The sequence below is a fragment of the Miniopterus schreibersii genome, assembly GCF_964146895.1.
Source record: "Miniopterus schreibersii genome assembly, chromosome: X".
Lineage (NCBI taxonomy): Eukaryota > Metazoa > Chordata > Mammalia > Chiroptera > Miniopteridae > Miniopterus > Miniopterus schreibersii.
The window spans coordinates 83929489-83950163 of NC_138104.1; the positions used below are offsets into that span (position 1 = coordinate 83929489).

At 36.7% G+C, this 20675-nt stretch overlaps 1 protein-coding gene across 1 annotated transcript in view; it reads right to left on the reverse strand.

The window, feature by feature from the left end:
• The window catches only part of PRRG1 (proline rich and Gla domain 1), a 101463-nt gene that overhangs the window by 50780 nt on the left and 30008 nt on the right, over positions 1 to 20675 (reverse strand). The window contains 2 exon segments of the mRNA XM_081125711.1: positions 4303 to 4353; positions 8476 to 8652. Coding sequence (XP_080981837.1) covers positions 4303 to 4312 — 10 coding nt within the window. The 5' untranslated portion in view covers positions 4313 to 4353; positions 8476 to 8652.

The window sequence follows — 20675 nt, forward strand, 5'->3', positions numbered from 1 at the left end:
GGTCAAAGAAGAAATCAAAAGATGAAATCAAAAGATATACAGAGGCAAGTGAGAATGACAATACAACATATCAAAACTTCTGGGATGCAGCAAAAGCAGTAACAAGAGGGAAGTTTATATCATTACAGGCCTATCTCAGGAAACAAGAGAAATCCCAAGTAAACAACCCAACATCACATCTTAAAGAACTAGGAAAAGAAGAATAAAAGCAACCCACAGTCAGCAGAAGAAAGGAACTAATACAAATTAGAGCAGAACTGAATGAAACAGAGAACAAAAAGACTATACAAAAAATTAATAAAACGAAGAACTGGTTCTGTGAAAAGATTAATAAAATTGACAAACCCCTGGCTAGACTCATTAAGGAAAAAAGGGAAAAGACCCATATAAACAAAATCAGAAATGAGAGAGAAATCACCACAGACATCACAGATATACAAAGGATCATACTAGAATATTAGGACAGACTATATGCTACCAAATTCAATAACCTAGAAGAAATGGATATGTTCCTAGAAACATGTAACCTTCCTAGACTAAATCATAAAGAATTGGAAAATCTAAATAGACTGATCAGTGAGGCAACTGAAACAACCATCAAAAACCTGCCAATAATAAATGTCCAGAAACAGATGGCTTCACCAGTGAATTCTACAAAATATTCAAAGAAGACGTGATACCTATCCTTCTCAAAATCCTCCAAAATAGTGAAGAGGCAGCATTTCCTAACTCATTTTATTAAGCCAACATAACCCTGATGCCAAAACCTGGTGAGAGTAACACAAAAAAAGAAAGCTACAGATCAATATCTCTGATGAATACAGATGCAAAAATCCTAACAAAATACTAGCAAATCTAATACAGTAGTACATAAAAAAAATACACCAAGATCAAGTGTGGTTCATTCCAGGGGCACAGGGATAGCTCAACATATGTAAATCAAAGTAATACACCACATTAACAAAAGAAAGGATAAAAATCATATAACCTTATCAATAAATGCAGAAAAAGCATTTGATAAGATACAACATCCATTTATGATTAAAGCACTCAATAAAACAGGAATAGAAGGAAATTATCTTAACATAATAAAGACCATATATGAAAAACCTTCAGCTAATATCATACTCAATGGTGAAAAACTGAAACCTTTTCCTCTAAGATCAGGAACAAGAACAAGGATGTCCAATCTCACCACTCTTACTCAACATAGTTCTGGAAGTCCTAGCCAGAGCAATAAGGCAAGAGAAAGAAATTGAAGGCATCTAAATAGGGAAGGAAGAAGTAAAACTGTCACTTTTTACAGAGGACATGATTCTGCATGTCCTAAAGACCCCTAAAGAAACCCTAAAGACTCCACCAAAAAAACTATTAGAAACAATAAACAAATATAGTAAAGTTGCAGGATAAAAAAATCAAGGACCAAAAATCCATTGCCTTCCTGTATACTAAAAACAAAACTTCAAAAAAAGAAATTAAAAAACAATTCCTTTTGAAATTACAACGAAAAGAATAAAGTACCTAGGAATAAACTTAACAAAGAACGTGAAAGACCTATATACTGAAAACTACAAAGCATTATTAAAAGAGACTGAAAAAGATACAACAAAATGGAAAAATATCCCATGTTCATGGATTAGAAGAATCAACAGTTAAAATGGCCATATTACCCAAAGCAATGTACAGAGTTAATGCAATTCCCATCAAAATACCAATGTCACTTTTTAAAGAAATAGAACCAGAAATCATCAAATTTGTATGGAACCACAAAAGACCCTGAATAGCCAAAGCAATCTTGAGAAAAAAGAATGAAGCTAGAGGTATCATGCTACCTGACTTCAAATTATACTACAGAGCTATGATAATCAAAACAGCATGGTACTGATACAGAAACAGATACACAGATCAGTGGAACAGAACAGAGAGCCCAGATATAAAACCACATGTATATGGGCAGATAATTTTCAACAAAGGAAGCAGAAACACACAATGGAATAAAGATAGTCTCTTCAATAAATGGTGCTGGGAAAACTGGAAAGCCACATGCAAAAGAGTGAAACTGGATTACAGTTTGTCGCCATGTACAAAAATTAACTCAAAATGGATCAAAGACCAAAATGTGAGACTTGAAACAATAAGTTACATAGAAGAAAACATAGGTACCAAACTAATGGACCTTGGTCGTAGAGAACATTTTATGAACTTGACCTCAAAGGCAAGAGAAGTAAAAGCAAAAATAAATGAATGGGACTGTATCAGACTAAAAAGCTTTTGCACAGCAAAAGAAACTGACAACCAAAGAAAGAGGGAGTCATCCAGATGGGAGATGATATTTGCAAACAGTAGCTCCAACAAAGGTTTGATTTCCAAAATATATAAAGAACTCATAAAACTCAACACCAAACAAACAACTCAATCAAAAAGGGGGCAGAGGCCCTGAACCTCTCCCAAGAAGACATAAGAACAGCCAATAGATACATGAAAAGATGTTGGACGAACCTCACTAGCAGTTAGGGGAATGCAAATCAAAAGTACAATGAGATACCACCTCACACCTATTAAGAGTGGCTATGTTCAACAAGACAAGCAATAATAAGTGCTGGAGAGGTAGTGGCGAAAAGGGAACCCTCATTCACTGCTGCTGGGAATGTAGACTGGTACAACCACTATGGAAAGAAGTCTGGCGATTCCTCAAGAAATTAAGAATAGAGCTACCATAAGACCCAGCAATCCTACTCCTGGGTATATACCTGGAAAACCCGAAAACATGTATTCGCAAAGATATATGCACCCCTATAGTCATTGTAGCATTATTCATGGTGGCCAAGACATGGAAACAACCAAAGTGTCCTGCGATAGATGACTGGATAAAGAAAATGTGGTGCATGTACACAATGGAATACTACTCAGCCATAAGAAAGGATGAAATACTGCCATTTGTAACAACATGGATGGACCAAACAGGATGAGTTACTCTGGAAGCTTCTGTTGACAACTAACTTGGAGTTAGGACACGGCATGAATTAGTCCCAAAATTCTGACAAGATTTTTTAATTTATTCATATTTTAAAATTTCTAAACTATCAGAGATTGGCATCTTTTGTGAAGTTTGGGAAAGAACCAGAATTTCTGGCGTTAATCTCCAAGGAAAGTTCTGGGGGGAAAAATAAAGAACAGGCAAAATCTGATTCAGTAGGTTCAGGAAGATATCTTCCATGATTAATTGAGGGCCTACCAGGGCCCATACTAAGATGGGGCAAACAAAATGTCTAGAGCACAAAAAAAAAGGAGGCATTCTCTGTCACTTGCACAACTCTAGTGTCAGCCCTGCTAATCAAATAACTTCATTTTAACTACTAAAAGACAGAACCAATGAAGGTATACTTATTCAATAAAGACAGCAATGTGAAGATACCACTCCTCTCTTCTACTGTACTTTATAGAGTTCTCAACACGCTTATCATATGTATTATCACATTATGCCAACCTCAACTTCCTGAGGCTAGAAACACAGAATGTATTAATCCCACCTCAGATGTGAACAAACAAGTTTAGGTAAGCTCAAGGATTTGGTGAAGGTAGTAGAGGTAGAACTTGAATTCGGGCCTTTGATTCTCCATATCCAGTACTCTTCTCACTACACACCAAGACTCTCTGTGAGGTCCTTTATAGCATCTGATTTTATAGTCTACATTGATTAGAATTATTTATGAAGTCACTAGTGGCTGGTTTATATTAACAATAAAATGATCTTCAATTTGTCTATTAGTTACCCTAAGTCGCCTTATAAGAAAGGAAAAGAACAAAAGGAACTCATCTAATAGTTCTTAATGCCAGGCTTTAACATTTTTGGGGAAATCAAAACCATTTATAAATCAACCTCACAGATAAAATTTTTAATACTGTCACTGGTTGCATAGAATGATTGTTTTTGTTTACGTTATTATGAAAAAGACTTAGAAACCATTAGAAGCATATGGGTAATTTTGTTAAGAGTTGTAAAGAAGCTGGGATTAGGGCAGGTCTATATAGTATCAAGTTAGGGCCTTCTCCCCTTGTACTGGGAGATGTCCAGAAATGAGCAGAAGAGAAAAAAAAAGACCCTTGCCTGTGAGCAACATGTGGTCTGTTGGTCTTTCTCTACAGAGGCCTGATTCAGACAGAAACTTTCTAACACCAACCAGAAATACAATTTAGGCATCCACCAAAAAAAAACCCCTTTGAGTTGCAAATCTAATTTCCTGGATACAGTGGATTAATATGGAGAGAGTCTAAATTATTTAAAAGCGAAGAGAAACTTACTCCTCCCCATGTTTTCTTGTGGTCTCTGGGAGGTCCCTAGATGATGATTCCCTGTAAAAACACAGCACATACACACAGTCAGATTCACAGAGGCTGAGTCACTACATCAAATAAGTTCCACTAAAGCTTATGATATCAACTTGAGCATTTCATTTCAGTGTACGCTAATCTTGCCTCTTTACATAAATGTTTTCTCCATCAAAAACAGATATCTAACTTCAGAGGACAGAAACATAGTATTCTGGAAACACTATGACTTTATTTATCTGGCATTAGTTCCTGCCCTTGTCAAATTAAACCCATCAAATTGGTCACATGCTTATCTCTTAGGAGAAGGCAGTGATATCAATAAAAAATAGTGGACAAAAATGCCAAAAGGTCCAATTTTAATAACCAGGCTACCATGTTATTAGTTTGTCTATCCTTGGCTTTTCTTCAATGTCATTCTGTGACAAATCCAATACCCTTTACAGGGTAACATTTTCCATACCTCTAATCAAATTATCCCAGAGGCAAAGCAGCCCATTCAGAATTATTACCCATAAAAAGTACGAAGCAATAACCACAAAAACTTTGGAGGAAAAAAACACATATTGCAAATGCAAGTATGCATGGAGGAGCAACATTTGTGTTTTCAAAAGATGAAAATACAGCCCGGCCGGGCGTGGCTCAGCGGTTGAGCGTCGACCTAGGATCCAGGCAATCCGGGTTTGATTCCCGGTCAGGGCACATGCCCGGGTTGTGGGCTCGATCAATGACTCTCTCATCATTGATGTTTCTATCTTGCTTGCTCCCTCTCCTGTCCTCTCTCTGAAATCAATAAAGATATATTAAAAAAAAATTTTTTTTTAAAGATGAAAATACATACACAGAAGCTATTTCATAACACAATGCTTCATTTTCTGACAGGTTTCGATCACAGAAGCACCACATTTACTGTTCACCTGCCACATTCCCAATATGGAGCTAAGTACCAGAGAGGCAAAATTATAAGATATAATCTATCAGTCCATTAAGGAATGCATAACCTACTGAAGGCTAAGCACATAGAGGAGAGTGATGTCATCAAGATGGCCACATAGGTCTCCTTCATAGGCCAACTTTGGTCCCTCTCACAGGAAGACCAGTTAGCAACTATCCATAGAAAAGACATCACTGTGAAAATCCCACACTAGAAGGGTAAGAGGACTACATTCACTCTGACCACACTGTTCCTCCCCTACACTGGCACAGTGCCATACCAAGAGGCCACCCGAGCCTGTGGTTTCTATAATGGGAAGAGAGCCTGAGGTGTACATCCAGCTCCTCCAGCATGTGGGACACTTCCCAAGGAAGCCCACTCATGTCTTGCCTCATGGGAGTCACTGGAGGAATCTGCAGGGCTTTCATAGAGGTGGATAGGGGGTGGGGCTTACAGCAACCAGGGTTCAGGTCTTGGCAGACAGCATTCCTGCTTGCAGCAATACCCGATCAGAGATCCCAGCCAGAAGCTCTGGCAATCTGCAGAGTGGAGCCAGTGACTCCTGTGGCTAGGGAGCTCAGTTGGCAGTTCTCCCTGATTTGGATCTGCAGTCTGTGGGCCATATGAGCAGTGGGGCCTGTTCTACCAACCTGCTCAGGGAAGGAAGCAAACTCCTAGCATCACCCAAGTGCTGAGCATAGCCTCCAGTTGTGCCAACCCAGGAGGCCTAGCCAGAGAACTAAAGCAGCCCTGGAGCCCAATCCTACAACCCTGCTTGGTCAGGGAGGCAAGCTAGTAGCCCCACCAAACTCTTAAGCATAGCCTCTGGCCCTACTTAACCAGGAAGTCTGAACAGTGACCCTGGGCAACACAGGAACCCAGCCTACATCCCACCCAACCTGGGAGCCCAGTCTACAACTCTAATAAGCAGAGAAGGCCAGCCTATGAACCTGCCCAATTGCTGAACATGACCCGTGGCTTTCTGCAGGCAGGAAGCTCAGCCAGTAACCCTGTCCATTTAGGCGCATAAACTGTGGTAGGCAGTTAGACAGACATGAGCAAAGCAAGGATGATGGACCAGGTACAGAAGGTCACCAGGGTAGAAAACCTTGGATGCCTAGCAAAGAACAAATGTAGGGTGGGACCTCGCCCCCAGGGTGATCTTTTCTCCCCTAGCATATCACTAGTCATTCGGTTTAGACCCCCTGACCTTTCCTCCCTAGAGATAATATTTAGACCTTAGTTGTATTTCAGCTCCATGTCCAGAAAAGCTGCAAAACCAGACAAGCAACGCCACAGATGACCTCAGGACCAGCTGCATTGGAAAATGACCCCCTACCCTGGCACTGACCAATCAGTGGAGAGCTAGACCCTGAAAGGACACACCTGGAAAGCTGCTGAATATTCTATTGAGATCTTCTCCCTAGGACTTCCCCTAAGATCTCTACCCTTAAAACCCTTAGGAGTACTGAGCCTTTCCCTTCCCCCTCTCCCTCCCCCAGGTACTTACCATTACCTTCCTCACTCCCCAGCTCCAAGGGCCCTTCCTCTACCTCTATAACTTGTTTCCTAAGCCCCTTTCTTCTACAAATTACTTCTACCTCTGTGATTTTATAAATAAATGTCCTGTAAAAGTTTGAGTCTTGGCTCTGAATTCTCCCCTAGCCAGAACTAAGTACAGAGGTTGCTGAACCCAGGTCCAGTGTGACCCAACCTGTGTAACACCTGGGGCCATTCCCACTGCCTACAACATAACCTACCACCCCAGCCAACAGAAAAGCCAGACACTGACCTTGCCTATCAGCAGAGCACAGGCAATGGCTTAGGTGATCACAAAGACCAGCATGCAGCCCCACTTAACTTCAGGGCAGTTTGCGGCCCTGCTTGATGCCAGAGCACAGCCTGAGGCTACATCTGACTACTAAATCCTGCCTTCAGTCCCACCTAAACACAGAGTCCAGGCAGTGGCACCATCTGGTTGTGGAGCACAATCTGAGATCCCACACAATCAGGGCGACTGCAGAGCACAGTCCATAGATCTGCCCAATTGTAGAATTCAACCAGTGGTACCATCCTGCCAGCGAACATAGCCTAGGACTGGACCCAAACAGAGGTGATTGCAGAGCTCAGCTAGTGGCCCCACCTCACTTGCAGAGCACAATCAATAGCCCCACACAAACAGGGATATGGTTGCCCAGTGGTTCTGCTTGAATATGATCCACGCAGCTGTAGAGCCTAGCCAGAAGCATTCCCCAAACCTCAGAGCATGAGCAGTGGTCTCACCCAACTACAGACCCCAATAACAAACCCAGCCTTCTTTCTTACTCTTTGAGACAGCATGGAGGGACCTGGAGAGTATTATGCTAAGTGAAATAAGCCAGTCAGAGAAAGACAAGTATCACATAATCTCACTTTTATGTGGAATCTAATGAACAAAATAAACTGATGAACAAAATAGACCTAGAGACATAGAAGCATGCAACAGACTGAGGTATACCAGAGGGAAGGGGTGGGGGAGATTAACCAAATAACTTATATGTATATATGCATAAAAATGGATACAGACAGCAGTGAAGTGAAAGCCTGGAGGGGGCTGGAGCGGGGCAGAGGGGGTCAATGAGGGGAAAAGGGGGACATGTGTAATACTTTCAACGATAAAAATAAGTTTAAAAAAACAACAACCCCTGCCTACCAAGGGAAGCTACCAAATGACCTATCCAGTACCCCCAAGCTGCAGTGACTGGTGAAGGTCTTCCTCTACAGAAGTGAATATGTAAAGTCTTGGTGAGGAGGCCACTTAACCAAATGCACAAATACCAACACAAGGAGTCAAGGATCACAAAGAAATAGGTAAACATTACACCACCAAAAGAAACTAATAAAGCTCCAATAACTGACCCTAAATAAATAAATATCTGAAAAGGAATTCAAAATAATCCTCTTAAAAGAGAACTTCAGTGAACTATGAAACACAGACAGACACCTAAACAAAATTAGGAAAACAATGCGTGAACAAAATTAGAAGTTCAATAAAGAAATAGAAACCATAAAAAAAAAAAAAACTACTCAGAAATTTTAGAACTAAAGAATACAGTAACTGAAGAATTCAATAGAACTAAACAACAGTTATAAGTGATTACCTATCAATAATTACTTTAAACATAAATAGATTAAATTCTTCAATCAAAAGAAACAGAATGGGCCTGGCTTGCCTGGCTTAGCAGTTGAGCATCAATCTGATCCAGGAGATCGTGGTTCAATTCCTGGTCAGGGCACATGGCCGGTTGTAGGTTCGATTCCCAGTGGAGACGTGCAGGAGGCAGCCGATCAATGACTCTCTCATCATTGATGTTTCTCTCTCCCTCTCTCTCCCTCTCCTTTCCTGTTCTCTGAAATGAATAAAGATATTTTTTAAAAATATAGAAACAGAATGGTTAAATGACTAAAAAACAAGATCCCACCACATGCTGCCTACAAGAGATCCACTTTAGCTTTAAGGATACATATAGAATGAAGTAAAGGGATGGACCAGACATTCTAAACAAATGGTAACCAAAGAAAGCAGGGATAGCCATACTTATATCAGACAAGATAGATTTTAAACTAAAAAATGGTCACAAGAGACAAAGGAGGCCATTATATAATGAAAATAGGTCAATTCATCAAGAAGATATAACAATTGTAAATATTTATGCACACAACTTTGGAGCACCAACATATAAAGAATACTAACACAGCTAAAAGGAGAGATAAACAGCAATACAATATTAGTTGGGGATTTTAATATCCCACTCTCAACAATGGATAGATCACCCTGGCAGAGAATCAATTAGGAAATAGCAGATTTAAACAACACTATAGATCATATGGACAGAACAAACACACAAAGAACATCCTATCCAACAGCAGCAGAATTCACATTCTCAAGCTCACTTGGAAGCTTTTCTAGGGTAGGCCACAAAATAAGTCTCAACAAATTCAAGAAGACAGAAATTATATCAAGTATCTTTTAACACCACGATGGTATGAACTAGAAATCAATAATGAAAGGAAAACTGAATATTCTTAAATACATGAAAATCGAGCACTCCTGACCAACTAATAGATCAAAAAATAAATAAAAATATATCTTGACACATACAAAAATGGAAACACAACATAAGAAAACAAATGGGATAAGAAAACAGCAGTAAAAGCAGTTCTAAGAGGGAATTTTACAGAGATAAACTTTCAAGAGAAAAAGAAAGATCTCAAAGAAATACCTAATTTTACACTTCAAGGAACTAGTAAAAGAATAAACTAATTTCAAAGTTAGCAGAGGAAGAAAATACTAAATATTGAAGCAAAAGTAAATAAAATATAAAATAGGAAAATAAGAGAAGAGATTAACAAAACTAAAAGTTGGTTCATTGAAAAGATGAACAAAATTGACAAACCTTTAGCTAGACCAAGAAAAAAAGAGAACCCAAATAAATAAAATCAGAAATGAAAAAGGAGAAAAAGGGATCATGAGATTACTATGAACAAATATACACCAATGAATTGGACAACCTAGAAGTGGATCAGTTCCCAGAAACATACAACTCACCCAAACTGAATAATGAAAAAATGGAAAATCTAAACAGAGCAATAAGCCCGGCCGAGCGTGGCTCAGCGGTTGAGCGTCGACCTAGGATCCAAGCAATCGGGGTTCGATTCCCGGTCAGGGCACATGCCTGGGTTGTGGGCTCGATCAATGACTCTCATCATTGATGTTTCTATCTCTCTCTCTCTCCCTCTCCTTTCCTCTCTCTGAAATCAACAAAGATATATTTAAAAAATAAAAATAAAAAAATAAACAGAACAATAACAAGGAAACTGAATCAGTAATTAACCCCCCCTCCCCCCAATGAAAAAGTAAAGCCCAGGACCAGATGCTTTCCCTGGTAAATTCTACCAAAAATTTAAAGACACCACTCTTCTCAAACTCTTTAAAAAACTGAATAGAAAGGAACTTCTAAATTCATTTTATGAGGACAGCATTACCATGATAAAAATGCCAGATGAGGACACTACAAGAAAACCACAGAACAATATCCCTAATGAATACAGGTATAAAAATCCATAACAAAATACTAGCAAAACAAATTCAACAACACATTTGTAACAATAAAGTCCATATCAGAGAAGCCCACAGCGAACATCATACTCAATAAAAGGTTGAATGCTTTTCCTCTAAGATCAGGAACAGGACAAGGGTGCCCTCGCTCACCACTACTACTCAGCATAGTACTATAAGTTCTAGCCAGAGCAAGAAGAAGAAATAAAAACATCTAACCCGGAAAGGAAGGAGTAAAATTCTCTGTTTGCAGATGACATGATTTTTGTATATAGAAAATCCTAAAGACTTCACCAAAAACTGCTTGAATAAAAGCATTCAGTAAAGTTGCAGGATAAAAAAATCAACATACAAGTATCAATTGTGTTTCTATACATTAACAATAATTATCTGAAAAAGAAATCCCATTCATAATAGCATCAAAAAGAATAAAATACCTAGAAAAAATTTAACCAAGGAGGTGAATGGTCTATACCCTGAAAACTATAAGATGAAACCACACTGCTGAAAGAAATCAAAAGAAGGCACAAATAAATGGAAAGATAGCCCATGTTCATGGATTGGAAGAGTACTGTTAAAATGTGCATACTGCCCAGCCGGCGTGGCTCAGAGGTTGAGCATCAACCTATGACCCAGGAGACCAAGGTTTCATTCCATGTCAGGGCACATGCCCAGGTTTTGGGCTCGATCCCCAGTAGGGGACATGCAGGAGGCAGCCGATCAATGACTCTCCCATCATTGATGTTTCTAGCTCGCTCTCTCTCCCTCTCCCTTCCTCTCTCTGAAATCAATAAAGATGTACTTTAAAAATATATTTTTTTACATGTGCATAGTACCCAAAGCCATCTACAGATTCAATGCAATAACAAAACTCCAATGGCAATTTTTATAGAAATAGAAAAAACAATCCTAAAATTTATATGTAACCATAAAAGACCCTGTATAACAAAAGCAATCCTGAGGGGGGAGGGGAGAGCTAGAGATATCATACTTCCTGTTTTCAAACTATATTACAAAGCTATAGTAATGAAAACAGTATGGTACTGGCATAAAAGCAGACAAATAGACCAAAAGAACAGAATACTGAACCCAGAAATAAACCCATGCATATAAGGTCAACTAATATTTGACAAGGGCGGCAAGAAAACTCCATGGGGAAAAGACAGTCTCTTCAATAAATGGTACTGGGAAAATTAGATAGTCACATGTAAAAGAATGAAACTGAACGCCTACCTTACAACTCTGACAAAAATTAACTCAAAATGGATTAAAGACTTAAATGTAAGACCTAAACCCATAAAACTCCTAGAGGAAAACAAAGGGGGAAAGCTCCTTGACATTGATCTTGGCAATGATTTTTTTGGACATGACACTAAAACCACAAGCAACAAAAGCACAAATAAATGAGACTACATCAAACTAAAAAGCTTCTGCACATCAAAAGATGATCAACAAAATTAAAGGACAACTGAAGGAATAGGAGAGTATATTTGTAAACTACATATCTGATAAGGGGTTAAAATCTAAAATATACAATGAACTTATTATACAGCTCAATAGCAAAAAACAAATAACCAAATTTTAAAATGGGCAATGGACTTGAGTAGACGTTTTTCAAAAGAAGACATACAAATAGCAAACAAGTATAAAAAAAGGGGCTCAACATCACCTGATTTGCATCAGGGAAATACAAATCAAAACCACAATGATACCACCTCATACCTGTTAGAAAGTTTATTTCCAAAATGACAAGGGATAACAAATGCTAGCGAGGATGCAGAGAAAGGGGAACACTTGCACTCTGTTGGTGGGGAATGCAACTTGGTACAGCCACTATGGAAAACAGTATGGAAGTTCCCCAAGAAAGAAAAAAAAAAAAAAGAATTATCATATGATCCAGCAATTCTACTTTGGGGTATATATCTGATGGAAATAACTGGAACATGGTAGATACTACCATGTTCATTGCAGCATTATTTGACTATTGTCAAGACATAGAAACAACTAAATATCTATTGACAGGTGAATGGATAAAGAAAATGTGATACACACACACACACAAAACCACACAACATAATATTATTCAGCCATAAAAAAAGCAAACTGTAATTTGTGACAGCATGGATGAAACTTGAGGGCATTATGCTAAGTGAAATAGTCAGATATTAAATGACAAATACTGTATGATCTCACATGCAGAACCTAAAAAAACAAACTCATAAACAGAGACTAGACTGGTGGTTTGCCAGGGGTGGAGGGAATGGGTAAAGGTGGTCAAAAGGTACAAACTTCCAGTTTAAAGATGAATAAGTTCATGGATCTAATGTATATCATAGTGACTATCATTATCTATATTTGAAAGATGCTAAGTGAGTAGATCTTAAAAGTTCTCAACATGCACACAAAAAATTATAACTATGTGAAGTGATGATCTGTTAACTAATTTTACTGTAGCAATTATGTCACAATATATGGTATACCTGTAACCATCACATCATATACCTTAAACTTACGCAATGTTACATGTCAATTAAATCTTAATAAAAGCTGGGGGGAAATTTTAGCATATATGAACAGAGGCAATCAGGGAATAAATGAGACTGATACCTGGTAACTAGTTATGTCACACTGAAAAATCATTTTCTATCTCAAATTCCTTGCAAAAGGAGGGCGATGAACTAGATGGGTGTTTCCCAAATTGACTTCTGCAGGATGTTCAAAGGTGCATTACTCAAAAACAGGGCTCTGATCAAATAAATGTAAGAAATACTGTCTTAAAGTTAAACAGGTATCTTTATTATAAGGCTTTTCAGAACCTTAAAAATGCTAATTAGCAATGTGACAAAAGTATACTCTCAATATATTTGCCTACATAATCCTTTTTTGTAAGCAATCAATATTTCTCAGGAGTCCTATTCTTTGGAGCTCAGTTTGGGAAACTAGACAAGATAATTGCTAAAATCTCTTGAGCTCTGAAATTTCATTATTTTCTAACAAGGTATTAATTGTGTGAAACAAAATTAATATAACTTGAATCAAGAAAGAAGTCAAGGGGGTTGGATTCTCAGAATTCTGGAGCCAAAAGAAATTTTAGAAATCATCTAATGATTTCTCATCTCCCCACCATTTATTTAAAGCATCGGATTACTCCTAAAAAATCTTATGTACAACAAAAAATATATATAATTGGTTAAGGATGAATTATCTGCTGCTTTGGACCTTACAATCCTGTAACAGAACGATACTCTCTTCCATTATACTCAATTAAGATTCATCAGTCTACAGTTTCAGGATTTCTTTTGTGTGTGGATTTTCTTCTATATGGAAGGCATGCTGGCACTGAGCAGATTTCCAGTACCATGGCCTCTTAAATAATGGCAAGTTATATACATCCTGACAAGAGTTCCACCAACAGGTCAGAGAATGGGCTTTGCCACCATACGTACCCGGGTTTGAGGCCTGCTGTGCCAGTTACTAACAGACCTTGGCCAAGCTATTTAATCTCTTTAAGCCTCAGTTTCTTTATCTATATTGGGGTTATCAGTGGTAGCCCTAATTTCATATGCTTTGAAGGAGGACTGAATGAGAATAGTTAGAATCATACTTGATAACCATAAATGCACAGCAAGTGGATGATAAAGATCTTCTTTTCCCCAAATGTCTTATTTCAATCTAGTTCTGGTAGTTTATTTTCTAGTTGTCAATCTGATTCAATATATTAAGTGTAACTATTACTACTTAAGACAGAGGGTAGTATAATGTATATTTTATAAGCTGAGTTTTTAAAAATAAAATTTAATTTTAAAGTTTTAGCTTCAGATGCATGTAGTATTTATGTTTGGAATATGTACCGTAAGTTCTTTAAGAGCTTCCTTTCCCATTTTTACGTCCCTTACGTGCACTTGCCCCTCTTTTGCCAGCCTTTCAGTCACCATCATAGCCTGGAAACTCCTAATCCTGGCAGTGATTCTTCTCCTAGTATTGCTATGAGATTCAATTATATCTAGCTCTTTATTAGTTTTGAAATGCTGCAGGATACATTTTAATTTGTAGAGAAGCACTTCAATGTTGGCTTTATTTTTCAGCGACATGGCTCTGTTATGGCTGGTTAGGTAGGTCAGTCATTTCACTGACCTCCGCTGTGCTCAGATAAATTATTCCAGTAATTTGCCAGTCTCCTGCTCTTCCCCAAATGCCAAGGGCCTTCTATTTTTAAAGGTAAGAGGGTCTAAGCAACCTGTGGCACACTCTAGAGATGATATGAAGTCCATTTTTTCTTCATGATGTGTCTTAAAGCCCCAGCTCTCTTCAGTTGCTTAGGACTCTTCTGGAAAACACAGGTTTACTCCACTAGGTTTCTGAGCACTTTCCCTCCACACCTTCTCTTCTTCCACATCCTTTAAATAATAAACATTCAATTGGTATATGTTGTGTGTCTACATGATAAGTCATTTTCACGTATGTCATCTTATGCAACAACCTTATGAGGTAGTTACAATAATACCTACTAATAAATGATAAAACTAAATTTCAGATAAACTGACTCATTCACATCCACATAATTAGTAAGTGGGGGTATCCCAGGATTGTTGTTTTTAACTTGTCAATATATTTACATCAAAAGTGCTCATGTTATAACTGTGACATCTCAATGACTTCACAAACACACCTGTGAACCTGGCATCCAGATCAGAATATGTCCCAGGGTTATAATCTAGGATTTCTAACACCAAGTCCAGTGCTCTTTCAATAATGTATGTAGTCATTCAACAAACTGACTTACTGCTACATATAAGTAATTTTGCTAAGTACTGGGGATTTAATGGTGAATAAGATAGATGTGACCGCTGCCCTAAAAGAGCATAAAGACTATGAGAAGTTATAATATTTTTAAATTATACATAAAAGAACTTAAGGTATTAGAGAGATTTAAACAATTTCAGTATGGCTTCAGCACGGCAAGCAAGAGAGAAGATAGAAGTTGAAGATAGAGACGAATGGTCAAATCATACAAGTCTTTACTGGGGGAAGAGTTTGGATTTTATTTTAAATATAGTGGGAAACCACTAAACAATACCTCTGCATTCATAAAACAACCTATTCCCAAAGAGTTTGCTTAATTCTTCAATTACTCTAAATTTTAGATACTTACTATATGTCATTCACTTTGCTATGCACATTAACCTCAATGTACAAATATAATAACTGACACAAAGGTTTGAGAAGAATATATTAAAATATATAAATATTACCTACTAATATATTATAAAATTAATAAATTATAAAATCAGAATACCATAATATGAAATAATTAAAAAAAAAACACTGCTGCGTGGCTCAGTAGTTGAGCATCAGCCTGGGATCCAGGAGACTGCAGTTCGATTCTCGGTCGGGGCACATGCCCAGGTTGTGGGTTCAAACCCCAGTCAGGGGCATGCAGGAGGCAGCCGATCAATGACTCTCTCATCATTGATGTTTCTATCTCTCTCTCCCCCTCTCCCTTCCTCTCTCTGAAGTCAATAAAGATATATTTTTAAAAATATATGTAATGTTAATATTTTTACATGATGTTCCTCTCACTGACCTATACAAGACAGCAGCATTAAAAGCACTCTTGTTCTACATTCTTTTCAAATGTACATGGAACATTTTCCAGGATAGACCACATGTTAGGACACAAAACAAGTCTTGATAAATTTAAGAAAACTGAAATTATATCAAGCATCTTTTCTGACCATAATGGTATGAAACTAGAAATCAACCACAAGAAAAAAACTGAAAAACACACAAAGACATTGAAGCTAAATAATGTTACAAAACCATAAATGGGTTAACAATGATATCAAGCAAGAAATAAAAATGTACTTTGAAATAAATGAAAACAAGAACACAACAACCCCAAATCTATGGGACACAGCAAAAATAGTCCTAAGAGGGAAATTCATAGCATTGCAGAATTTCCTACCTCAAGAAACTAAAAATCTCAAATAAAAAATCTTTACCTTACACACATAAAGGAACTAGAAAAAGAACAACAAACAAAGCCCAAATTGAGTAGAAGGAAATAATAAAGATCAGAGCAGAGATTTAGAGCAGAAAAAATAGAGCCTGAAAAGGAAACCAATACAAAAGGTCAATGAAGCCAAGAGCTAGTTCTTTGAAAAGATAAACAAGACTGATAAAACTTTAACAAGACTCATCAAGAAAAAAAGAGGACCAAATAAATAAAATCAGAAATTAAAGAAAAATAAAAACTGATACCACAGAAATACAAATGATCATAAGAAATCACTACAAAAAACTTTATTCCAATAAATTGGACAATCTGGAAGAAACGGATAAATTCTTATAAACATACAATCAAGACTGAATCAAGAAGAAAAAATAATCTGACAGACTGGTTATAACCAATGGAATTGAAGCAGTAATAAAAAAAACTTGCAACACACAAATGTCCTGGACTGGATGGCATCACAGGTGAGTTTTATCAAACATTCAAAAAAGAATTAACACCTATCCTTCTCAAACTATTCCAAAAAAATTCAAGAGGAGGGAAGACTCCAAAGCTTATTTTACAAGGCCAGCAATATCCCAATTCCAAAACCATATAAAGACACTAAAAAGAAAACATTAGAGACGAATATCCCTGATGAACATAGGTGTAAAAATCCTCTACAAAATATTAGAAAACAGAATTCAGCAATACCTTAAAAAGATCATACAACATGATCAAGTGGGATTTATCCCTGGGATTCAAGGTTGGTACAATATCCGAAAATAAATTTATGCGATATGTTACCTAAACAAAATGAAGGATAAAAATCGTATGATCATATCAATATATGCAGAAAAGCATTAGACAAAATTCAGCACTCATTTATAATAAAAACTCTAAGCAAAGTGGGAATAGAGAGATCATATCTCAACATAATAAAGGTCATATATGGAAAACCTACAGCCAACATCATACTCAATAGGCAAAAACTAAACGTGTTTCTCTTCAGAACAGGAACAAGACAGGGATGTCCACTTATACCACTCTTATTTAACATAGTACTGGAAGTCCTAGCCACAGCAGTCAGACAAGAAGAAATAAAAGATATCCAAATTGGACAGGAAGAAGGAAAACTGTCATTATTTGTGGATGACATGATTCTGTATATAGGTAACCCTCAAGATTTCACTAAAAACTTTACTAGAACTGAAAAATAAATTCAGTAAAGTAGCAGGACACAGAATAAATATTCAGAAATCAGTTGCACTTTTATACACCAATAATGAACTATCAGAAATGGAAACTAAGAAAACAATCCCATTAACAATTGCCTCACAAAAATAAAATACATAAGAATAAATTTAACCAAGGAGGTAAAAGACCTGTGCCTGGAAAATTATAAGATACTGAAGAAAGAAAAGGAAAAAGATACAAATAAGTGGAAGTATATACCATGCTCATGGATAGGAATAATTAATATCATCAAAATGTCCATACTACCCACAGAAGTTTATAGATTCAGTGCAATCCCTATTAAAATACCAATGGCATATTTCACAGATCTAGAACGAATATTCCAAAAATTTATATGGAACCAAAAAAGACCCTGAATGGCCTCAGCAAACTTGAGAAAGAACAAAGTTGGAGGGATCACAATACCAGATATCAAACTATATTACAAGGTCATAGTAATCAAAACAGCATTGTACTGTCATAAAAACAGACACATAGATCAATGGAACAGAAGAGAGGCTAGAAATATACCCATGCCTTTATGATTAATTATTATTTGACAAAGGAGGCGAGAACATACAATGGGGTAAATTAATAAATGGGGTTGGGAAGATTGCACAGATACATGCATAAAATGAAATTAGACCACCTTCTTACACTATATACAACAATAAACTCAAAATGGATTAAAGACTTAAATAGAGGACTTAAAACCATAAAACTCCTAGAAGAAAAACATAGGCAGTAAAATCTCTGATATTTCTCTTAGCAGTATTTTTTCTGACATATCTCCTTGGGCAAGGGAAACAAAAGAAAAAATAAATGGGACTACATCAAACTAAAAAGGTTTTACACAACAAAGAAAACCATTTAAAAACAACAACAAAAAGACAACCCACTAAATGGGAGAACATGTTTGCAATGATACATCTGATAAGGGGTTAATATCCAAAATTTATAAAGAACTCATAACACTCAACACCAAAAACATCCAATTGAAAAATGGGCAGTGGATGGGCAAGAGACATATGAAAAGATGCTCAACATTACTAACCATCAGAGAAATGAAATTAAAACCACAATGAAATATCACCTCACACCTGTGAGAATGGCTATCATCAATAAATCAACAAATATCAAATGTTGTCAAGGATGTGGAGAAAAGGGAACCCCCGTGCACTGTTGGTGGGATTGATGCAGCCACTATGGAAAACAGTATAAAAGGTCCTCAAAAACTTAAAAATGGAACTGCCTTATGACCCGGTGATTCTACTTCTGGTTATATATCCGAAGAAACCCAAAAGACTAATTTGAAAGAATATATGCACCCCTATGTTCATTGCAGGATTATTTACAATAGCCAAGATATAGAAGCAACCCAAGTGCCCATCAATAAATGATGGATAAGAAAGCAGTGGTACATATATACAATGGAGTATTACTTAGCCATCAAAAATAATGAAATCTTGCCATATGTGACAGCATGGATGAACCTAGAGGGCATTACACTAGGTGAAATAAGTCAGAAAGAGAAAGACAAATACCCTATGATTTCACTTATATCTGGAATCTAACAAACAATATAAACAAAGAAACAAAACAGAGACTCATAGATACAAAGAACAGATTTAGGGGGGTCAGATGGGAGGGATTTGGGGGTGTGGGTAGAAAAAGTGAAGGGATTAAGAAGTACTAATTGGTAGCTACAAAATAGTCAAAAGGATGTAAAGTACAGTACAGGGAATATAGTCAATAATATTGTAATAACTATGTTGGTGCCAGGTGGGTACTTGAATTTTGGGGGGGGAATACGTTGTAAAGTATATGATTGTCTGTGCTGCACACCTGAAACTAATACAAAGTAACAATGAATATATACTATAACTGAAAAAAATGTTCAGTGCTGTCATATATTGAATTCCTTGGCTGCTTACCTTTTATAATCTGGACAATAAAGTTAGGCAAGTTATGCAAATGAAGAAAGTACACTTTCTTTCAGTCTGCTGTCCAATTATCCTCAGATTTTAGGTAAAGTAATATATAGCAGATTCAGCACAGTCATCTTTTCAATTCACCAAATATATACTGTGTGACTATTAAAATACACATTGTGTTTCTACTACATACCTAGATGCTGGGGATACAGCAGCAAAATGAAGAGACAAAAATCCCTGTCCTCATGAAAGCTACACTCTAAATGGGAAGAAAAGCAGTGGTACATATATACAATGGATGTTTAACCTATGCATGTTTAAACAATCAAAATGTCTAATATGTTAAATCATGATAAATAGTGGTACATACCAAAGAGAAAAAAAAATAAGTCAGGAAAAGAGGACAGGAATTATTTAAATGATGACTGCCTATGTAAGACAAGCACTTTATAAACACTTGTCTTTTAGTAGTTTATCAATGATACATCTGTTGCTATATATCAGGGGTCAACAAACTCCTTCTGTAAAGGGCCAGAAAGTAAATATTTTAAGCTTTGTGAGCCATACGGTCTCTGTCACAACTACTCAACTCTGCTGTTATAGCACAAAAGCAGCCACAGAAATAAATCTGTGTGCCTACATTCTAATAAAACTTTGTTTATGGATACTGAAATTGAAGTTGTGTCATGAAATTTTCTTTTAAATATTTTCAACCATTTAAAAGTATAAAGCCTATTCTCAGTTCATGGGCTATACAAAAACAGGCAGTAAGGCATTATTTGCCAACCTCTGGAGTACACAATGAAATGACTTACTGACTTTTCATAAATCAACAAGTTAAAAGAAATATAAGTAAGCCTAGGATAAATATTAGTAAAACAGAAAGATCTGGCACTATCAATAATAACAGAAAATTCTCTAATAACCTTAGAGATATTAATTTTATATGATAGTGAGACTTATAATTCAAGTACACGATAAAATATTAAAGATAATGGTGCAACTATCTAAATAAATCATGCTAAAACTACAGAAGTACCTCAGTGAATAAAAAGTCATCACAAAGTACATCAAATAATCTAGATGTCCTATAAAATGACTTGATGAAGTCAACTATATTCCCTAACAGAAATAGTTTGTTTCATCCATAGT